Below are 19,459 nucleotides of genomic sequence, written 5' to 3'. Positions count from 1 at the left end.
CCCATTCAGCCAAACACATATCTGAAGGTTATAAACTCTCAGTTGGTATAAGTAAGTGTTTCTTTAACAATATTAGGTATTTGAACTACTTTAGTCTCTTTTGTCCGGTATGAACCTCCTGATATTGTTGACTGAGACACAGCTAAAGACTATGCATTTTGGGAGAAGTCAAGAACAAGTAGTAAAAAAGAACAGTCAGGATACTTTGCACCACAAGGCATGAGAAGCTGGAGAAAATATCTAATGCTATGTGATATATTTGGGGATGCAAAGGAGGAACGTGTCCGGGTGCTTAGTTCACTAATGGGCCTTAACGGTCCTGACTAGCCTCACTTGGGACCTCCCTATCCCAGATCCAGTACCGCACTTCAGCCCAGCTCAGGGCCATCAGTCCTTGCCATACAACACTGCAGTGGTGCTGGTCTACAGCCCTGTGACGGCACTGCCTGCCTGACCATGGATCCCCTGACCTGTGGGCTGATGGCTTGGCCCAACCCCATGGAGATGCCCAATCACAGGGCCATGTTTGACTTTTGGATTGACGTCCTGGCTTGACCTTGGACCTGCTTTACCATCATAAATTTGCCTGACGGTCTGGACCCTTGGTTGAACCTGGCCACCCTGCTCCTTATGGGGCGGTGGCATAGGTCCTGGCTGGTGAGGCCCTGCCCTGCCAGGAGGTGTTACTGCACTTGGCTCCTGGCTCCCCACCCCGCAGGGAGCAGCCGGCTCTTGCAGCTCCCTGACAGAGAGTTCGAGTTTGAAGAGTTCTGCTCACATATACTATACAGTGATAAAATACTTCTAAGAGTTAAAAATCCACAATGATTTTAAGTCTTTGTGGACTGTTAAATACAATAGATCTCTCATAAAATGCTGAAGATCAGAAGACAAGACAGGATTTGGCTTGCAGACATCAAAACACATAAGAACAGGATCTGACACAAGGTACACTTTTCCTCATTTGTATAAATGTGTAGGTAGAATGAGACTATATCGATTGTGGAACCAAAACTTTATTTCTAGCAAAAGAGACAGCATTGCATATATAGTTGTTTTTTTAAGAGCTACAAGCTTCTACCTGCCTAGGCTACACTCTATCATATCCATCTTATTATAGAAAAATGTGAGATTGTGAGATACTCTTCACCAATGCCACATGTTCTTGGGCTTGAACTAACCATTTCTGCACAATGCCATCTGTTGCTCTTTACTCCCTTCCTGACATTCAGATCCTAAGCATCTCCCACTGTTTTCCTTGGATATTCCAGACTGCTTTTCCCCATTCTTTTCTCAACACGTTACCCTTCCAAAATAGGTTTAGGTGATAAAAGGATATTTAGCTCAAAAGTAAGAGTTATGATTAAAGACTGTTTCTTCCCAGTTTTTAAAATAATTTTTCAAGGATACAGATGTGTTTTCTGTTTCAATTCCAACCCACAGGTTAATATTAAGGCCAGGAGTGACCATGTAGGTATTGTCAAGAATGTTGCTTTTTAGCAATTAAAAAACAAACTCCTCTTTGTTTCTATCGCCACCAAACTTCATGATGATCAAGAGCAGGCAAATAAAGCAAGGTGTCCTTGGTACAAAATGGATCATTATTGTTGCTTGCACAAATCATTAGCAGTACCAAAAAAAGCATGAAATCATGTTACACATGACAGTATCTGACAGGGAGCAGCCACAGTTGTGATTTGCAGCTCTCAGTGCCAAATGAATGATCAGGGATCAATTCCAATGCCAGCAAGCCCCAGGAGCAATAAGCAGGAAATATGATCGGCCTCTACTGGAGGAGGAACATTTTGTATGCAGCAACTTTTGCAGCTGGCATGGACTGACCTTAGATTCCAAATAGTTCCCTGCTGCGCCTCAGAGGAAGGCAAAGACGGGGCATGGGGTGGACATGATCTTTTAAGGATACCACTATGTCCTTACTCTGCCCCTCCAACAAAAGAACATTGAAAGACTCGTGAAGTTTTATCTATCTGTTCGAGCTTTAGAAAAAGAAGATGGAGCCTCCTAGTGAAAATCAGTCTTGCCTGACTTCTATAGTGTGGAAAAACAGCTTTAAGCTGGGTGAGTGATGTTATCTGCTACTGATCCAAAAGATCAGGTGACAGCCCTTGTAGCCAGCATTCTTGGCCACTTAATCAGCATTGTCACGGGTCAAAAAAGGCAGGATGTTTGGGCTTTCCTCCAACATTTGAATAAGAGTCTTTGCCTTTCCATTTGTGCTGTAACATGAGCAAGAGAGCGTTCCCACTTCATAGCATTATAGGAAGAGTGACTTCATGCTGCGGATTATGTGTGGCCTTGATGTCTTATGGAATTTGAGATATGTTTACTTGTTCTTCTGCCAGTAGCACAGAGCAAATAGCTGTATGAATATTATTAATGCCTTAAAGGAACGCTAACAGCTAAATAGATAAACACACTATGTATAATTGTTAACGATATACGCACGCCTATATATTAGGAACTTTTCCTTGCCATTGGTCAAGCACTTGTTTCTGTTTCCACATTATGAGAAGAATTTGCATCTTAGACCTCCCAAACCAGTAACATTCACATTATCAGTTTGGAAATTTAAAAAATCACCTGTCTGAAGTAGCTTAGATATCTGCAATACTGGATATGGATCTGCAAGAGAAACGTTAGCAGGGAGAGGGCAGCTGAGCCAGTCAAGTCTGTGTAATAAACAGTATAATTATACACAATTTATCATCGAGTGGTTTAATTTTCAATTTCAGTCATTGTTCAGTCTTCAATTATTCTTATTGTTTTAGCTATTCCCCAGAGCTTAACTGTTTCCTTGATTTATTCTAATTAAATAGAATGGTTTAAGTCCTTGAAGTTCAACGACTTTAACCCTCATGGCAAAGAAGGCCAACAACATTGTGGGCTGCATTAGCAGCAGGTCAAGAGAGGTGATTCTTCCCCTCTGTTCAGCACCAGTGAGAGCACACCTGGAGTGCTGGGTCCAGCTCTGGGCTCCGCAGGACTAGAGAGGCATCGGCCTACTGCAGTGAATACAGCAAAGAGTCACAAAAAATGAGTAAAATGACTGGAGCATCTCTCATACGAGAAGATGCTGAATGAGCCAGGACTGTTCAGCCTGGAGAAAAGAAGGTCAGGGGGAATCGTATCAATGTGTATAAATCCCTGACGGGGAGCGGGGGGGGGGGGGGGGTGTAAAGAGGACAGAGCCAGACTCTTCTTGGTGGTGCCCAGAGACAGGACAAGAGGCAATGGACACAAACTGAAACACAAGAAATTCCACTTGAATGTGGGAAAATACCGCTTGACTGTGAGGGTGACGGAGCACTTGAGCAGGTTGCCTAGATAGGTTGTGGAATCTCCATCTTTGGAGATATTCAAAAGTGAACTGGACATGGCCCTGGGCAACTTGCTCTAGCTGACTCTGCTTGATCTGGATGATCTCCAGAGATGCCTTCCAAACCCAACTATTCTGTGATTCTGTAATTTGCCCCCAAATGGGAAATATAAAAATTCCATATTTAAAAACAAACAAAAATCTTGCAATGGAGGTTGCTTGAGTACATTTCCTATTCATGTACATTGCAATTTTGAAAATGGATAGTTATTGCTAACTTTCAGATTCATTTTTCTGTTATTGCATGTGCCTTGCTACTCACCTATTTCATTCTTTGGCCCCTTCCAGCAAGAGTAACTAGATAATATTTGTGATCTTGTATGTACCTGAACTGCGGGGGGAAAAATCCTGACTTCAGGTATTTCGTTGAGGTGATTCTGTTCAAGAATAGATGCAAAGCCTCTGTTTGTCAGTTGGAAACAAGAGGCAAACTAATTTCTTTGCAGATGTTTCCTATCCCCTTTCCAGCAGCAGCTTAGCTCTTAATGACCTCTCATGTAAGTTTTCTTGCAGTCACATCACTGGTGAACCTGTGGTTCTGTCCAGTGCTTTTTTAATGCTCTACTTCTTTTTTCTAACGCTTCTGGACTGTTTTCATACTTACTCCAATCTCAAAAGTCGGTGAAACACAGCTAACTTAACTCCTGATCAACTATGTGTGACGCGTGTTTTCAGTTGTTGTTATTGTTTTAGCTTTTCCCAAGAGCTTAACCGTTTCTCTGATTTATTCTAATTAACATAGAATGGCTACGTCCTTGAAGACTTTAGCCATACTCCTACTATAACTGTGACCAAAGACTCTTACATGCTCTTCTGCAATCCATAGAACTCAGTGACTTTATATCCCATCTTCACTAAGCTACGAGCCTCTGGATACAGGAGTGGAAAATTTTGTTTGCCTGTGAAAAAAATGGGGTCAGAGTTAAGGTAATATGTTAGAATATGACACTCTTGCACTGTGTTAGGACTGACATTAGCCGAGGAGACAATTTTTATGTGTGTCTGGACATTATGAACCTAGAGAGAAGTCACCATTAGCACAAGTACTCATTTAACTGTTTTCTGAATTTTTAGTGACAGATCTACCAGCAGATACATTTTAAAATTAAATTTACTGTAAGTTAAATTGCTTATTATTAGACTTCCTGAGTATTTTTAAGAGTTTTGCTGTTACAAAGGTAACATTTTCAAGACTAGCTATAGTTTCCAACTTTGAGAAGCTATAACTTCAGCTTTTAGAAAGCATAAAATGCGCATAAACTATGCACCTAGGAAGAAGTTGTAAAATACAAAAAATTAGAATTACCACCGCTACAGAACACTAGCTTGTCAAAGTTCTTGGCAATTAAGGTAACTTTTATCGGGGGAAGACTGGGAAATTCTAGGCAAGTATTAAAAAAAGAAAACGCTCACATTTCAAAGAAAAAGTCTGACGTCAGGAAATACAACAATTAATGCTATTCTGCCCCCTTGTGTTAGCTTTTGAAGTCGCTGCCTTACCCCCACACATGTAAAAGTTCACGTCCCTTCGTGAAGACTGCATCAGGTAACAAATGCATTAGTGAAAGCATAGCAGAGCAATATCGTGACGGCAGAATGAATGGCGGGGGGGGGGTCGGGGGACACGATATAGCTATGAGCCTAAGTTGGAGGACGAAGCATCGTAGGTAAAATAGCAGAAAATACGCACAAAACATCAGCATGTGCTGTAACTTGCCGTGCAGAAGAGGGGGAAGGGGTGCCGCTCAGGCTTCCAGTTGCAAGGCAGGGATTGAAGCCGGCTGGCTGTGCCCGGGTGGCACACAAATCAGAGGGCCTGTTGTGGAGGGAGACCCTGAGCTCCTAAGTTTAGGTTTGCTAACTCAGGCCCTTAACTGCAGCATTATTTAGATTCTCATTTTTACTGCTTCATTTGCAACCCTAGGGAATAAACAGGCATTAAATCCAGCCTGGCATATGCGCTTGAAATAAAAATAAAGCTTTCATGAAAGTGATAGCCAATACAAATATTTCCACCTTTAGCAGTCCAATTTAGAAAGAATCAGTTTAAAACCAATAAACACGTCTGGGGACTACAGCCTCCAGGAGCCAAAGCCCAAAAGTGAAACGGATTATCAAGCAACTTATTTCATGGCTGACGTGTGGAAAAATGCTAGAAATCATAGATTGTGAATAATGAAAGGTTAAGTGCCATTTTAAAATGGTTTTGCTTTCATCCTTTAATAGCTCATCGTGCACATTCTTGAGTTGTTTTTTTTTTTAACTCACAGGAGTGACAGTGAAACCCTCTGGAGAGGTGAAGGGTGGGTGTAACTGAAAGCAGGCGAAGGAGCCGAAGTTTTATTAGCGGCAACACGAAACAAGAGCAATTGATGAACAACTCAGGGCTGCCTGTCGCCAGCCCAGAGAGAAACCCATGTGCCCCTTAATTTCTGTTTTAGCATCAGCCCCGTGCTGTGGCGGGTAGGGCTTTACACCTGCGGAGGAAGAAGGAGCAGCGGCCTCCCGGGGAGGGGGGGGGTGTCCTCTGACACACGCCGCGCCGTCCGTGAAAACGAAGCGGAGAAGAAACGCCGGGCGTTTGCGTTTCTCTTGCCCAGCACCGGTGCCCGGGGGAGAGGGCGGCGGGACCCCGCGGCTCCCGCCCGGGCGCGTCCGCGGCGAAGCTCCCGGGGCGTTTGGGTGAGTTTGTTCGTGGTGTGTGTGGCTGTTTTTTTTTTTCCCCCCCTCTCTCTCTCCTGTGGTTCCTCCTTTTCTTCCCCGCTGGCTCGGAACTTGCAACATCTTCCTGCCCAGGCACGAAGCCACCTCGCCGGCAAACAAAGCGGCTCTCCGGGAAGAGGCGGAGGGAGGGGAAGGGGCCGGGGGCGCGCACGCCTCGCCTCGCCTCCGCCGGCCCCCCAAGCGCCGTCGGCGGAGCCCCCGCCGCCCCGAGCCGGCGCCGCCTCGCCCTCTAGCGGCGGCGGCGGCGGCGGCTGGGCGTGACTTTCCGCGGTCCCTGTAGCCTGCCGGGGGGGGAGCGCGAGTCAGTGAAGGAGCCGAGCTGAGCCGAGCCGGGACTAGCGGTGGCGGCGGCGCCGGATTAGGAGACTCCGGGCTTACGGGTCAGCCCGGCCCCGGGGGAAGGAGAGCGGCGGGGGCAGCGGCAGGGCCCTGGAGGCAGCGCGGAGCGGAGCGGAGGCAGGCGGGCAGCTGCGGGCACTACTTCGCACCCCTCTGGCCGTGGCCACGCTGAGACGCGAGGAGAGGAAAACCGCCGGCGGGGGCACCAGGCGGGGGGGAGCCGGGCTCCCCCTCCCCGCCTGCCCCACTGACTGGAGGGGCGCCTCCTACTTTGGCAAGCACTTTGGCACTTTGCTGGCTCCGGAGCAGGAGGCGGGTGGGGGTTGGGGTGGCGGGGGGGGAAGGAAGGTGTTGGAAACATGGGGAAAGTTGGAACTTGCCTGGTTACTTTGGCCGGACTTCTGCTGGCGGCGGGAGCGCAGACGTTCACAGGTAAGGCGCCTCCCGGCCCGCGCCGCGGGGCGGCGGCCGTTGGCGGGTGGGGGGGGCTGCGGTGCCGGAGGCCGTTGGCCGTTGGGGCACTGGTGCGTACGCGGGGCCGGGGGGGGGGGAAGCAAGCGGGGACAGCAGAGGGGGGCGAGGCGGCGCCGGGACGGGGGCTCGCCCCGCCGCCGACTTCCCCAAAGTTTCCGACGACGAGCGGAGGGCGAGGTGAGCCGCCGCGGCCGCCCCACGGCGGAGAAAGTCGTGCGGGGCCGGAGGCGCCGCCTGCCCGCGCCGGCGGCTTCCCAGACGTGGCGTCGCCTCTGAGGTGCGGCCGGAGGCGGAGAGCCGGTGCCGGGTGCTCGGAGCGCCAAACCCGTCGCCCCGGCATGTCGGGCCGGGAGTCCGGCGGGGAGCGGGGCGCAGCGCTGGCGGGACGCTGCGTCTGCCTGCCGCTGACGGCTCCCGTCCGTCACCTTCGCCTCGAGTCCCCTGCCCGCGTAGTGCCTCAGCACGCAGAGTTGGAGGCGGAAATCTGGGTGGTGGAGTAGTTGGGGTTGGAAGGAGTAACTTCAGATTCGCTCTCTGTTTGTTTGTTTGCTACTGACATGAAGTTGGCGCAGCTGAAAAGCGCGGTGAAGAAACTGAAGGCGTCTGGTCTTCAGTTCATGCGAAACGTGCTTTGATGTGGTGGGAAGCAGTACTTCTGACTTCTCTCGTTGCTCCGGCTGCTGAATAGTTTGTGTTTTTGTACGTTACGTGTTGCTTCGGTGCCGGCATCATGTCGCAATCAAGTTTTATGTGTAGCAATTGATAGCCCGTTTTTAAACTTTTTATTATTTTAAAAATATTTTATTATCCTGCCAGGTTGCAGGAACCTTTAGTGTATTCAGCTGCACTTCCCTTAATTTCTCTTCAGTATTTTTACTGCAGATAAGACAGAGGGCTCCTGAGCAGAAGAACTCTGCTCGGGAGTTCTTGTACTAAGATGATACATAACCACGATGAAATCCCTTCCAAATACTCATATTAGGGTGAAGTTACCCTCTGTTGTGAATTATGGGACTGAACTCGCGTATATTAGTCCTATAACTCACTAATATTGGAAATCTAGTGTCCAGACTTCAGCAAGAGCTTTTGCCTTATTGAGATAAATCCATAGCTCATTGCTGACCTGCGTGAACTATCTTACTTCTTGTTTAAAGTTAAGCTAGGGCAACCTTCTTCTCTTGGATATTAACATGACTTGTGCATTTGACACATTAATGCTATGCTAGGGTCTGTGTTTAAGTGCTGTTCGTGTTGCTGAAGAGCAATCCCACGTTAGTGTTAGGTTTGCAGCTGTTTAGTATACAGTGCCACTGCCACACGCTGTGGAAAGAACTGTGATATCAAACACAAGCAATTCAGAAATGTCCTTAAGTGATTTAATATCCTGTGCATACAGTTACTCAAAATATGTAATTCCAGTATTTCTGAGGTACTGAATAGGCAACACTGCAATTTACAGATTTCATTGGAATTGCAGAGGATGTCATGGAATGCAGAATTTGGCCTATTCTCTGCCCGTGTGCATCTATACATCTATATTAAATATAAAGATTATCTTGTATATAATACAAGATGAATGTACAGATTTTTTATGTTGATTCCTGGCACTCACTTGGAACAAAATTGATGAATTTTCCATTTTTGTAGTTTACCATTTGAAGCGTGTGCCTGGGAGTCATTTTTGCTCAGGGGAGAAATTTGCTATTGCTTTTGTTAAAAGGTTGATGCATCAGTGTCAGCGAAATTAAATTACGGAAAAGTCTGTCCTTGAGTTGTGTAGTTATCTTTCGCAATAGCTGCCCCTTGTTTCACGCGGAGGTTATACGATCAAACTTATAAAAAAAAGTAAACAAAAAACCCAACTCCCCACATGTTCTAAGCAAAGAATAGCAGTGGGTTAGTTAAGTAATCTTTGACATATCTATCTCCATTTTTATTTTACTCTTTACTAAAATGGCTTATTTTTACAGAGCTTCGTTCTAATGTTACCTTCAGCTATTGTGTTATTTGAGTTTCTTATTCAGAAAACGATCATACTGAAAAATCAGATCTTGGCTCTTTAAAGTCTGGAAGCTTTCAAGTAATCTTTCTGAAAGCAGCTTAACAGTTAATAACAATGAGATCTACTCTGAATCCTTAATTAAGGAATTTAAAATTCTGGACTCATCAATTCAAGAAGCAAATGATTTCAAGAACTTGAAGTGATGGTAGCGAAAGCACTGTACTGAACGGACAATGCTTCTTATTTGAAAAGTTTTAGAAAGGAGCTGTGGTGTTTCTGCAAGAGTAGAGAAATATTAGTTTCTTTCTGAGAAACTCTCGGATACTTAATATAGCCATTTGTATTTATGATTGTAGTGTAAATGTTGTTACATGGGCCCATGTGACAACTGACTGCTAACATTACAAAAGTTCCTGCAACATGTGACATTATTGTCACATAAAACGCTACCTGAGCATACGGCGTTCCTTCCTCGATCTGCTTGGTAGACTATTCAGGCTAGGGAAAGCAATCCATTCCTATAAGGGATTTAGGTCAAGCATAGACATGAGGAAAGTTAGAAGGGACGTTGTAAGCCTTAAATACACGGTTTTATATAAAATGAAGGGTCTGAGTGTGATGAGTTCTGTCAGATACCAAAAAGGGTAACTGAAATTGAAGGCAAGAAGATGTGCAATAGAATTCAAGAACTGCGTTTTTATAAAGGCCTCGTGTTTCTGACGGATTTAAATTTGCACACAGCCATCTGAAATTGCTGCTTTTGGCTTACAACCTGAGCCTGACCTAGACAGACCTATTATTAAGCTGTTTTATTCTCATTTGCTATAGAAGGTGACTAGAAGGTTGTATGTGAGCACATTCTTTTTATGATCCTGATTTGCTTTTAGCTCTTCCTTGGAGTAGGGATGAGTGTTATTGAGTGGTGGCCTGCAAGAGCTTGTAGGAGGCCGTTTGTAACTAATTTAGTACCAGGGCTAATGGCAATTGTGAGGAGAAAAACAGGAAGGAAAGTGCTGTACAAAACTTGAAAATTACTTTCCTTAGTGGTTATTACAATTTTTACAGAATAGTAGTTTTCATGCTATTCCTTGCATAAAAACGTAAAATATTTCCTTCTGAACAGATGCTATGCCTTGTATTCATATTTTCATAGGCACTCTGAAAACAGGAATCACATTTTCCAGAAAGAGTTGATTAGATGCAAGGAAGAAGTTTGACTCGCTGAGGCTGAGACTTACTCTGATGGTGCTGATCGTTTGGCTTGGTCACTGCAAAGAGGGAAAGTGAAAAGAAAAAAATATAAATTAAGTCTTCATAGGTCCTATCCCAGCAGAAACAAAGCTTCTGGCAACCAGAGAAATATATACAAAATAAAAAGTTTCTGTTATCATTAACTATTTTTAAAAAGTTTCTTCAGATTTGTCAGAGTCTTATGTTTGGAAGTTTTTGATGGTATAGCTATTCTGATCACTTCACCAGCAAAGAGCTTGAAGTGTGGGTATATCTCATTTTGACAAATTCTGCTTTTGCTTGAATTGCTTGTTCCACCTGCTTTCCTCCCCGTCCACCCATCCGTCTAGTCCTGCTTCCTGCACCTCCTGAGGGAAGTAACATATGCTAGTGAAAATGCAGCTTTGTAAGTGGCTGACATGGTTGTCAGCTCATCAACACAACTATTCCCACTAAAGTTTGTAGTGTGGACTTGAATGAACTGTGGGAGAAGATTCTCAAACCAAACTTCTTACTGAATATTTTTGCTGCTGCTACTACAGCTATCATTTACATCAGTGAATGACTTGATTTGTGTTCTATACCTAGAAGTAGTCAAACTTAATATAGTCCAGCAAGTTACTTAATGTGTTGAAGAATCAGCTTCTAAATATGTATAGGGTTTTTTTTCTTTTAAATGACTTCTGACAGTCAGAAGCAGATGAAATGCTCAAATTTGAGTTTCTCTGTAAACTGGGAGACTTCAAGGTGTGCTGTAGCATGCTTCACATTAAATGTGAGCTTGGGCTTCAGCTAATGTTCTTTGGAAGTGTTGCAATTTGTCAAAAAAAAAAGTTCATACTTTTCAGATACACCTATTATGATCTTGTGCTGGTGTCACAAGCTAGTAATGAAAACACATCAGAAATTAAAGTAAACCCTACAGAATATTACGAGGTTGTAATGACATTGAAAAATTCCTGTAGTGTTTCTTTGGTCTCACAATTTAGTAGTCGTTAGAATCCATGGGAAAAACAAATTATAGTGTCCTGAAACAACATAGCAGAACACTTTTTTGATGGGTAATATATTTAGTGCTCATGGAAGTTGCTAGATTAGCAGATAGGAAGACCAAATCCGCAGACAAATCACAAAACATGTTAGGATAGAGTGAGAAAGCTTCTGAACTCCATCTCACTAATGTCATTCGAATCTGACGTGGAGAGGTGTGGAGATAGTTTATTTTTCATGCCCACTCATTCATACAGTGAGGTGATCAGCAAATGTGTTGAGCAGTCTAGTTAGTAGTGGCCAGTTTAGTTTTACATGTTATTGCTAAGATAACTGGTGTAGTTCACGTCAGTTAGAATTGCCTATTGGAAGATGGTAGGCACGGACTTGATTGAACAAAGTCCACTGTGTTGCGGGATTGGACCCTATGAACTAGTCCTCCTTTGCATGTTGCAGTTTTATGCTAAAGGAAATGGCATTTGAGAGGAAGAGGTTGTGTCTAAAGCTTATCAGTACTATTGTCAAAAAAAACTTTTTTGGGTAGCTTTGTGACTAGCTTTTAAAAGTGCTTCCACAGAAAACTACGTGCGTTTGTGAGCATCTCAGCTCACGTTTGTGACATAAAGAATTAGTTCTGAAAATGTTCCCAAGAATAAATTATTGTTTGTTAATGTGTGAATGTACCTGAATTTTCGAGATCTCCTCGTTTCTTTTTTAATGAAAAAATTGAAAGGGTCATCTTGATTTCATGAGTTTTTTTTCACTGATAGTTTTCAGATCTTTCACTGGTAATTTTGATTATTAAAATAAATAATGTTATCAATATATTAAAAAACGATTTTAAAAAAGGACAACTTGGAGCATGTGGTGCTATATTTAAAAAAAAAGTTTAATAATGAATTCTGTTGTGTCACTTTTCTCATCCCAATATTTTCACATACTGCTTTCTGATTTTTGTAATGCAAGGAAGTTCTTGCGTTATGTGTCTTCATTAGTTTTGCCTGCTGTGATCTACTGCTGATCACTAGGTGTAGCTGCATCTCTAAATCCACTTTTCTAAGCAGAGAAAGATGAAGGACCGTAAACTGGTCTTTACTGAGTTTAGGTATATTTGGAATGTGGGAGGTGTGAAAATACTTGATGAATTTTTGTGACCTAAAGAATTTTAATCCATTGGTGCCTTGTTTGTACCAGTTTGATATAATACAAATTAACTTTTGATTATATGTAAAAAGACTCATTTCCCTGTCAGTGTTAATATTCAGCAGAAGGAAGAATGAATATTCTAATACATAAAATACAGAAAAATGCTTCAAATGACCAAAAAAGTGTTAGCACTTTCATGGTGATTTAAATGCAAGAGTTATTGCTACAGAGATCTTATAAGGTTATATCTTAATCATTTTGATTGATCCCTAAATCTGTCTTAAGTAAAAGCTTAAGTGATGTGTGAGTATAGTTCCTTAATACATTATGAGAAGACTTCTGATCCTTTCAAAATAATTCTTTTCAGAAGTGATATTGCTGCCAGTGGGATTCTGTACCTTTTTTTTTGGGGGGGGGGGGGGCAGAGGGATACTGAGTGTTGGGTTAGTTTTTAAGCCATGTGACTTCCATTAATGTCATTAGGAATTGCAGTGGATAAATCCCCCCCTGCTTTGAAAATGAAGATGAGACATTTTTCTCTATATCTCACTAGCACGTTTTTATGCCCAGATTTTGAGGGAAATAGCAGAAGTGTCTCAGCCATTTCACTCCATAGTGACCCTTTACCAATTAAGGAGCAATGGCAGGAAACAAAATAATGTCCAGATTTCCTCAGACAAAAGACTGGCAGTATTAGAAGGAAGGAGTTGTGAAGACTGGTTAGAGCTGGAGTCTTTGGGGACAGAGGTAGGAAGGAAGGGCAGGCCTAACTTTCTATAGGAGTGTAAAAGACTTACTGGAAAAGAAAATGCTCTATAAAAAAGCGGAAGTCTAAGTTAAATTGTACCTGGAAGATATAGAAGGATTTATATTTATTCACATTTTACTTATTTTTGTTATATTAATTTTGAACACACTTTTAAATAATATATTCAGGGCTTCAGTGTATCTTCTGACAGCTCACATAGCAATAGTCAATTAGCTTTACACTTACGACTAAGTGTAATGATGCTAATGAATCTTTAATTTTTTCTGTGGAATGATGTAAAACCAAAATTTTCCTTATGCCTCTTATTTTCTAGATGTGCACTCTGTGCTGATTTAGCAGCGAGTTTTGTCTACCAGAGGATTTTCTGAGTGGCAGGTTGGGTGGTGGTTTCCCCCCCCCCCCCCCACACCCTTCAGTGTTAAGCTATTATAAAAATCTTCTACAGCACTGTTTTTTGTTAATCCAAGAAACGTGATTTTGCTGTGAAATAACTAACAGCTAATAACCTCTTTTATCACTTTAGCTCCTCATCTTCTAGCAGAATGAGGTAAAGAAAATATCATGTGCCTAATACAAGGGTATTTATTTGAGGCTTATGGCATATTTATTTTAGGGAACTTTTCAGAAAGATAGTGTTTTATTAGCTTGAATCCTGTTACCTCTTTCAGTCTTAATTGTAAGCTTAAGTATTATTTAGGCTCTTTATTTTTGAAATTAAAACTCCGAATAGAATAATTTTGTCTTTGACCCTTCACTGGCATTCTGTATGCGTAAAGGTAGGTAGCTTGGATGAAAGAATTAATTGTAGTTGTGCTGATGGTCGACTTAAGACCAAAAGGAGGGTATTGCAGGAGTCTGAATGACAAGTTCTGGGTGCTTTGAATTGGATGGATACTGCACCTTAAGTTTTTCATAATGGGCTTATTTTATCAGTAAACCTATAGAGCGGCTTTTTACTTTTGTGTTCCTGGTGAATATTATTTCCATCCGCAACATGAACACTTCTCTATCTGTGTATATGCTTGTAATCTATGCAGTGGTTTATATGTCTGCGCCTTAAAGTTGATGAAATATTCCCCTTAAAGCGTGCTTTTGCATTTTTCATGATACAGTCACGGCAGAGGTTCCCCCCACCCCAAAGCAGACCAATTCCTTATCTCGGGAGCTGATGCGTAGAAATTCTACCATGGCTGATGCAGTAACTTAGGACCACAAATCTGGTCATCTACCAACATCAGATCGTAAGCAAAACCTGAAGATATGTGTAACTAAGTCAGCGTAGTTTCTGAGGGTGTTTAGAGAAAACAAATCTCCAGTTTTGAAAAAAGACAGAATGTTACCAGGTCATATCTCATGGGGAAGCTGATAAACTCCTAAAGGGATACACGTTGTTCTCTATCTGCATAGAAACTCCTGTTTATCTCGCTTCTGCTACTTTCAAGTTCATGACTCTTTGTAGTTTTGACATACAGTTCGACTCACAGTGGAAAACAAACATGGAAGTGAATTTCTATCTCAATTGAACTATGGTGGGCCCCAGATCAGACCTAACTGTCCTCTCTGTAGCTGTTTGGTATATTTGTTCTCTTGGCTGTGATTTGTATGTTTGTTTCGTTTGAAAATACAGATTACCTTATTAACTACTCCCTCTTCCGTCCTTCTGGTGCTTGTAAATAAAATCATTGTTATAAGTCCTCTTTTTTTTTTTTTTTTTTTTAAACTAGCAGCCCAATAGTCTGTTTAGAGTGTGCTTGTGGACTTGCTGAAAATTTGAAAAAGGCAATGGATTTGTTTCAAGCATTGACACTGTGTGCATGTCTGTATAAGAATATGTATAACTTTTTATGATTACTGTGATGATGTTTCTGTCAAATGAAACAGTATAATTCAGGATCAAAAATGTTCTGATGTTTATAATTTTTGGAAGTTAATGATATTGTGAGAAAGTATGCAATTGCTGTTTTAAGACATGTTGTATTAACTTAACCAGGAAATGGCTTTCTCACTCAGTGAAACTTACTGAGATTACAGATTTTTTTGCTCCACTTTGGGATGACATAGCGTAACATGATATATCATTGGAGTGCAGCATGAAAAAGAGATACATATACTTTAATTCCTTTTGTAATAGTCAGTTGCTTAGCGATCAGAACTCCTACCTAGGTGTGGGAGACCTGGATTTAATTCGCAACTCTGACATTCTCCTGTAACATGGGTGAGTATCTTCGTAGGCAGGCTGTGTAACTTTTTGTTGTGGGTTTATATCTGGTTTTGGTCAATACTGCTTTTCGTATTTGAGAAATAATCGGCTAAATTTCCATTGAAAGAAAAAAAGAGGGTCAGAGTTAAGAACCCCGCAGTGTATTTAGAGGAACTTCTACAACAGGCATTAGGTACCACTCAAAAATCTTCTCTAGGAATTTACCATACTGTACTTAAATAATCTCACGTGTTTAGGAGATACAGACACCTGTGGACGTTTGCAGGAATCATAGTACTTGTTGGGGTAGTTCCTATGTTAGTGACTGAGAATTGCTATAGCTTAATGTTACCTTTTCTTAATTCCATGGATAGATGTTTATTTTACAAGATACTTCATACCACACTTTAATATAAGCACTTTTCATAACACGTCACTTCAACTGTTTTCTTTTTGACTTTTGCAGAGACTGCTATTACTGAAGTAATTTCTCAGTTATGCAAGATAAATTGTTGTCCCAGTGACAATTGTAAGGCATCGTGCAGTTGATGCCATCTTTACTGTGTCTGAGAGATGTCATCTTGATTCAGATCTGGCCCGGGAGAAAACCTCTGCAAGCAGCTTTCTAACTAGGAAGGCAACCTGTTGGGGTTAGTTCTGTAGTTCTGTGAGCGTCTTTCAGCAAACAAACAAAATCAAGGCAAAATTAAAGTTAGTATTTATGTAAAAATGTTAGATGCTGGAAATGAGAAACGCAAGCCTGTGTATTGCGCTACGTTACTGTTTCCTGTTTATAGTGATAGAAGAGTACATGGATTGAAGACCACACAGAGTTCAGGAGGTGTGTTTTATTTATTTTTTACGTGAAGAATTGTTGTTAGAAATGCCTACATAAATCTAGGCTAGTAAGGGATTTATGTGAATTAGCTTAACATTTTCATTTGGGGATTTTGAAAAAACTGGATTTTGCGTGTTTTATTTACTTGAGAGTGAGAAAAGCATGTACCCTTTAAAACACGTACACATTGAAATTTTGTAGGGCCCAGAAGCCCAAGACAAATTAAAATAACACTCTTGGCCAATAAATTAGTGACTTCCACAGCAGCCATGCAACAGTAGCAAAAGCGGGTTGGATTTGTAAACGGATCTTACAGAAACTTCAGAGCCAGTGCTTTACAGGTGCAAATGCTTAGACAGAAAAAGTCAGTTTGTCCGTTAGAATCTGTTACTTCTTTACATCCCTAATATTGGGGAATAAAGTGTTACGCACATGAAAAATCCACAGCCACAAAAAAGATGTGAAGCTTTAAAATATTCTTCAGTTTGTAGCCCGATATCTAGCATAAGCTTATCCATGTAAGTGACATGGAAATAACCCATGAAGAATAATACTCAGGACTACTTATGTTGTATTTTCAGCTGTAGGCAAATGTACTCCTGTGCTTACAGATCGATTCCCTGGCAGACCTGTTGTTGAATATGCACATCACTCTTACTCAGAATGGAAAACCTGTGCTTTTTTATATAGTACATGTGAAATCTTGAAAGGCTAATGGTAACTTTCTAAGTTGAGAGTAGAGCTGAAGCCTTAGTTAGTTGCAAGTGTTTGGACTGAGAAGTTCAGACAAAGACTGCCTGTGCTAAGTCTAAATGTACACCAATAACATTTCAAGGAAAATTTCGGCTACATAAATTGTTGTGTGTGCGTTGTGTGCGACTTTGAAATTCCTACTCTGATTTCATATAGAGAAACAGATCCAATCTTTGGAAGAGTGAATTCGTATTTTGGAAAATACCTGTTATGACTCAGTGATGAATGAAAATTGAAAGCAGCTGCATGCTCATGGTTGGGTGGGTCGCAGGAGTTCTGCAAACCGCAGTTTGGAAGCCATTCGCCTGCTGCGAGTGAAGTCACGCACGTTTCCAGAACTGGCTCTGTTAGAGGCTTTGCAAAAACTGCAGAGTGTCATGCTAGATTTGCAGCAGTAAAAAATTAATTCTGGCTTGTATGCCAGAATTAGAACATGTAGATATTTCCGGACCTCTGGAAGCAGAACTGCAGAAAAATCAGGTCTGTATGCTTGAAACTGCCATTGAACAAATACATGACATTCATCAGCAGTCCCATTCACACATGATTTCAGTGCTTTGACTCTACACAGTGGTCTGGCAATAAAAGAAAGAATTGGCCAATTATAGTAATCTGCGAGAGCTGTGTACTCTGGAATTTTGTGCAGAGGAAAAAGGAGGGTTCTTACCTGCTCTCAGTTCCTTCTAAAATTGCACTTTAATACCATCTATTCCACAGCAAATAACATACATATTTAACAAAGCTGTTAACCACCAGGCCACCTTTAAGAATTTATTGCTTAGCTGCCAACTTCTGCGCTCCCTCCACCTGCTTCCCTGTTGCTCTGTTTGTGCCTGCTCCTCATGGCCATGTTACAAATGATTGTGCTTTGCTCTGCCCCCTCCCGCTTCTAGGCAGTGGCACCTGAGCTGGGAGGGGGACTGAGGCTGGAGGATGGTGGCCATGCCCTGGGTCACCGTGGTGCCCCAGCAGTGGCGAGACCTGTGTGCACATCTTGAGAAGGCCATATAGTGTCGGAGGGGGCTGTGGCAGAGGCTGAGATGCAAAATTCCTGGCTCAGTGTTACTCGTAACAAGAGTGCTCTTTTTGCTGAGACAAATTAGGTCAATGTGGCCCCATACACGTGCTAAGACACGTGCCAGCAAAGAACGTGGTTATGATCATGTAGTCCAAGTGAGGAAGGCTAAGGTTTTCATTGCTTTGTACTGAGTGCAGTCACAGTGAGCACTTAATAGCAACAGCAGGCAGTGCTAGTGCAGAATGAGATACTGTGGCCAGATCTAGATTTCAGACCAGATGGACATTACTCATAATATTATTTGGGTGTTAACATTTTTTACTAGAGTGTGAAATAAACTGACGTTTTGAAGATTTTTTTTCTCTTTTTTTTCCTTCAAGCTGAAAAGAATTTGTAATCCTGGCACTGTTTATGCAAACAAAACTAGTTATAAAAACTCAAAACCTAAAGATGAATGCAGTCAGAGATTTGGGCATGTTACAAAAAAACCCCAATAACATAATAACTTCATCTTCATGCAGAATCTTATTACACACACCTGCTTCCTTTATTAGCACATATAGAATAAATTTTGTGTGCAAAGACTTAGAAAACTGTTGCTTCTTTTTTCAAATGATGCACTTGAATGACTTGTCTTAGAATTGGTAACTTGGCTTAACTTGTGTTTTGTTCATCTGATGTATTAATTTTGGTCTTGATTTTTTGTATGCATTAATAATGCATATAAATGCATCTGATGTATTCTGCACTGTCTTTTAATTTGTGAGAAACTTCTTTAAATACTTCTTTAAATTTAATCAGTTTAAGCTGTGCTTTAAGATGAACTTGACAGTTCCCACTTTGTACTTACTGTCCAGATCATTTAGATAGATTCTGTTGATGCAAATTAAATATACTAACAGGATGCTGACAGTGCTTTACGGCATTCTTTACAGTGCAAGGTACGTTCTCATGTGCAGAAGCTGAAGTGATCTATTAAAGTATTCAAGTTTTCACTCCATATTGAGAGGAGACGATTCCTTCTTAATCCTCATATAGCTGATGTCTCTGCTGGAGTGTTAATAGATAGCCTAATTTGTGAGCTAAATTACTAATTGTATTATGAGTCTAAACCTTATTAAGCCTTTTGTGTAGAATTAGATCACAGAGCTTTGGGAAGCCGAGTACTAGTTGGGTCTGGCGCCTCTCTTTTTAATGACAAGAGGAAGCTTTACTGTCGTCTTTTCTCCAGAGCTGGCGTGGCTCTGAGAAAGCAACCAAATTCTTTTGCTAGCTTCCACATTATTGATGGGCGGATGGGTGCAGGAGTTTGAAATGCAGGATGACTTTGAGAGCAGTTGAATGTTTCTGAGTGGGGCCCTGGTTACCTGAAAGCAGTAAGGCTCTGTATTTAGCTGAAATGAAGCTCTGTAAAAGGGTTACTTTGAACGTGGGCACATACACTATGTGTGGGGCTCAAACTGTATGGGTGGGAATTGTTGAAATCGTGCAAAAGCTTTAGAACAGCTGCAGTTATAGGAGAGGATAATGAGTTTGGTAAAGCTACATTCCTCCAAGAGTTCAGGTAGATAAACTCTGA

General features: G+C 41.9%; 1 protein-coding gene across 14 annotated transcripts in view; it reads left to right on the top strand.

Moving 5' to 3' along the window:
* The first annotated feature begins 6,425 nt into the window (after positions 1-6,425).
* The window catches only part of PTPRM (protein tyrosine phosphatase receptor type M), a 488,712-nt gene continuing 475,678 nt past the window's right edge, over positions 6,426-19,459 (top strand). For all 14 annotated transcript variants that reach the window (XM_068932232.1, XM_068932230.1, XM_068932229.1 and 11 more), the window contains exon 1: positions 6,426-6,892. In XM_068932232.1, coding sequence (XP_068788333.1) covers positions 6,820-6,892 — 73 coding nt within the window. In that variant the 5' untranslated portion in view covers positions 6,426-6,819. The remainder of the gene's footprint in view (positions 6,893-19,459) is intronic.

This window comes from Struthio camelus, chromosome 2 (assembly GCF_040807025.1).
Source record: "Struthio camelus isolate bStrCam1 chromosome 2, bStrCam1.hap1, whole genome shotgun sequence".
Classification (NCBI taxonomy): domain Eukaryota; kingdom Metazoa; phylum Chordata; class Aves; order Struthioniformes; family Struthionidae; genus Struthio; species Struthio camelus.
The sequence above is the reverse complement of the archived record's forward strand: the minus strand, read 5'-3'. Positions and strand labels throughout refer to the sequence as shown.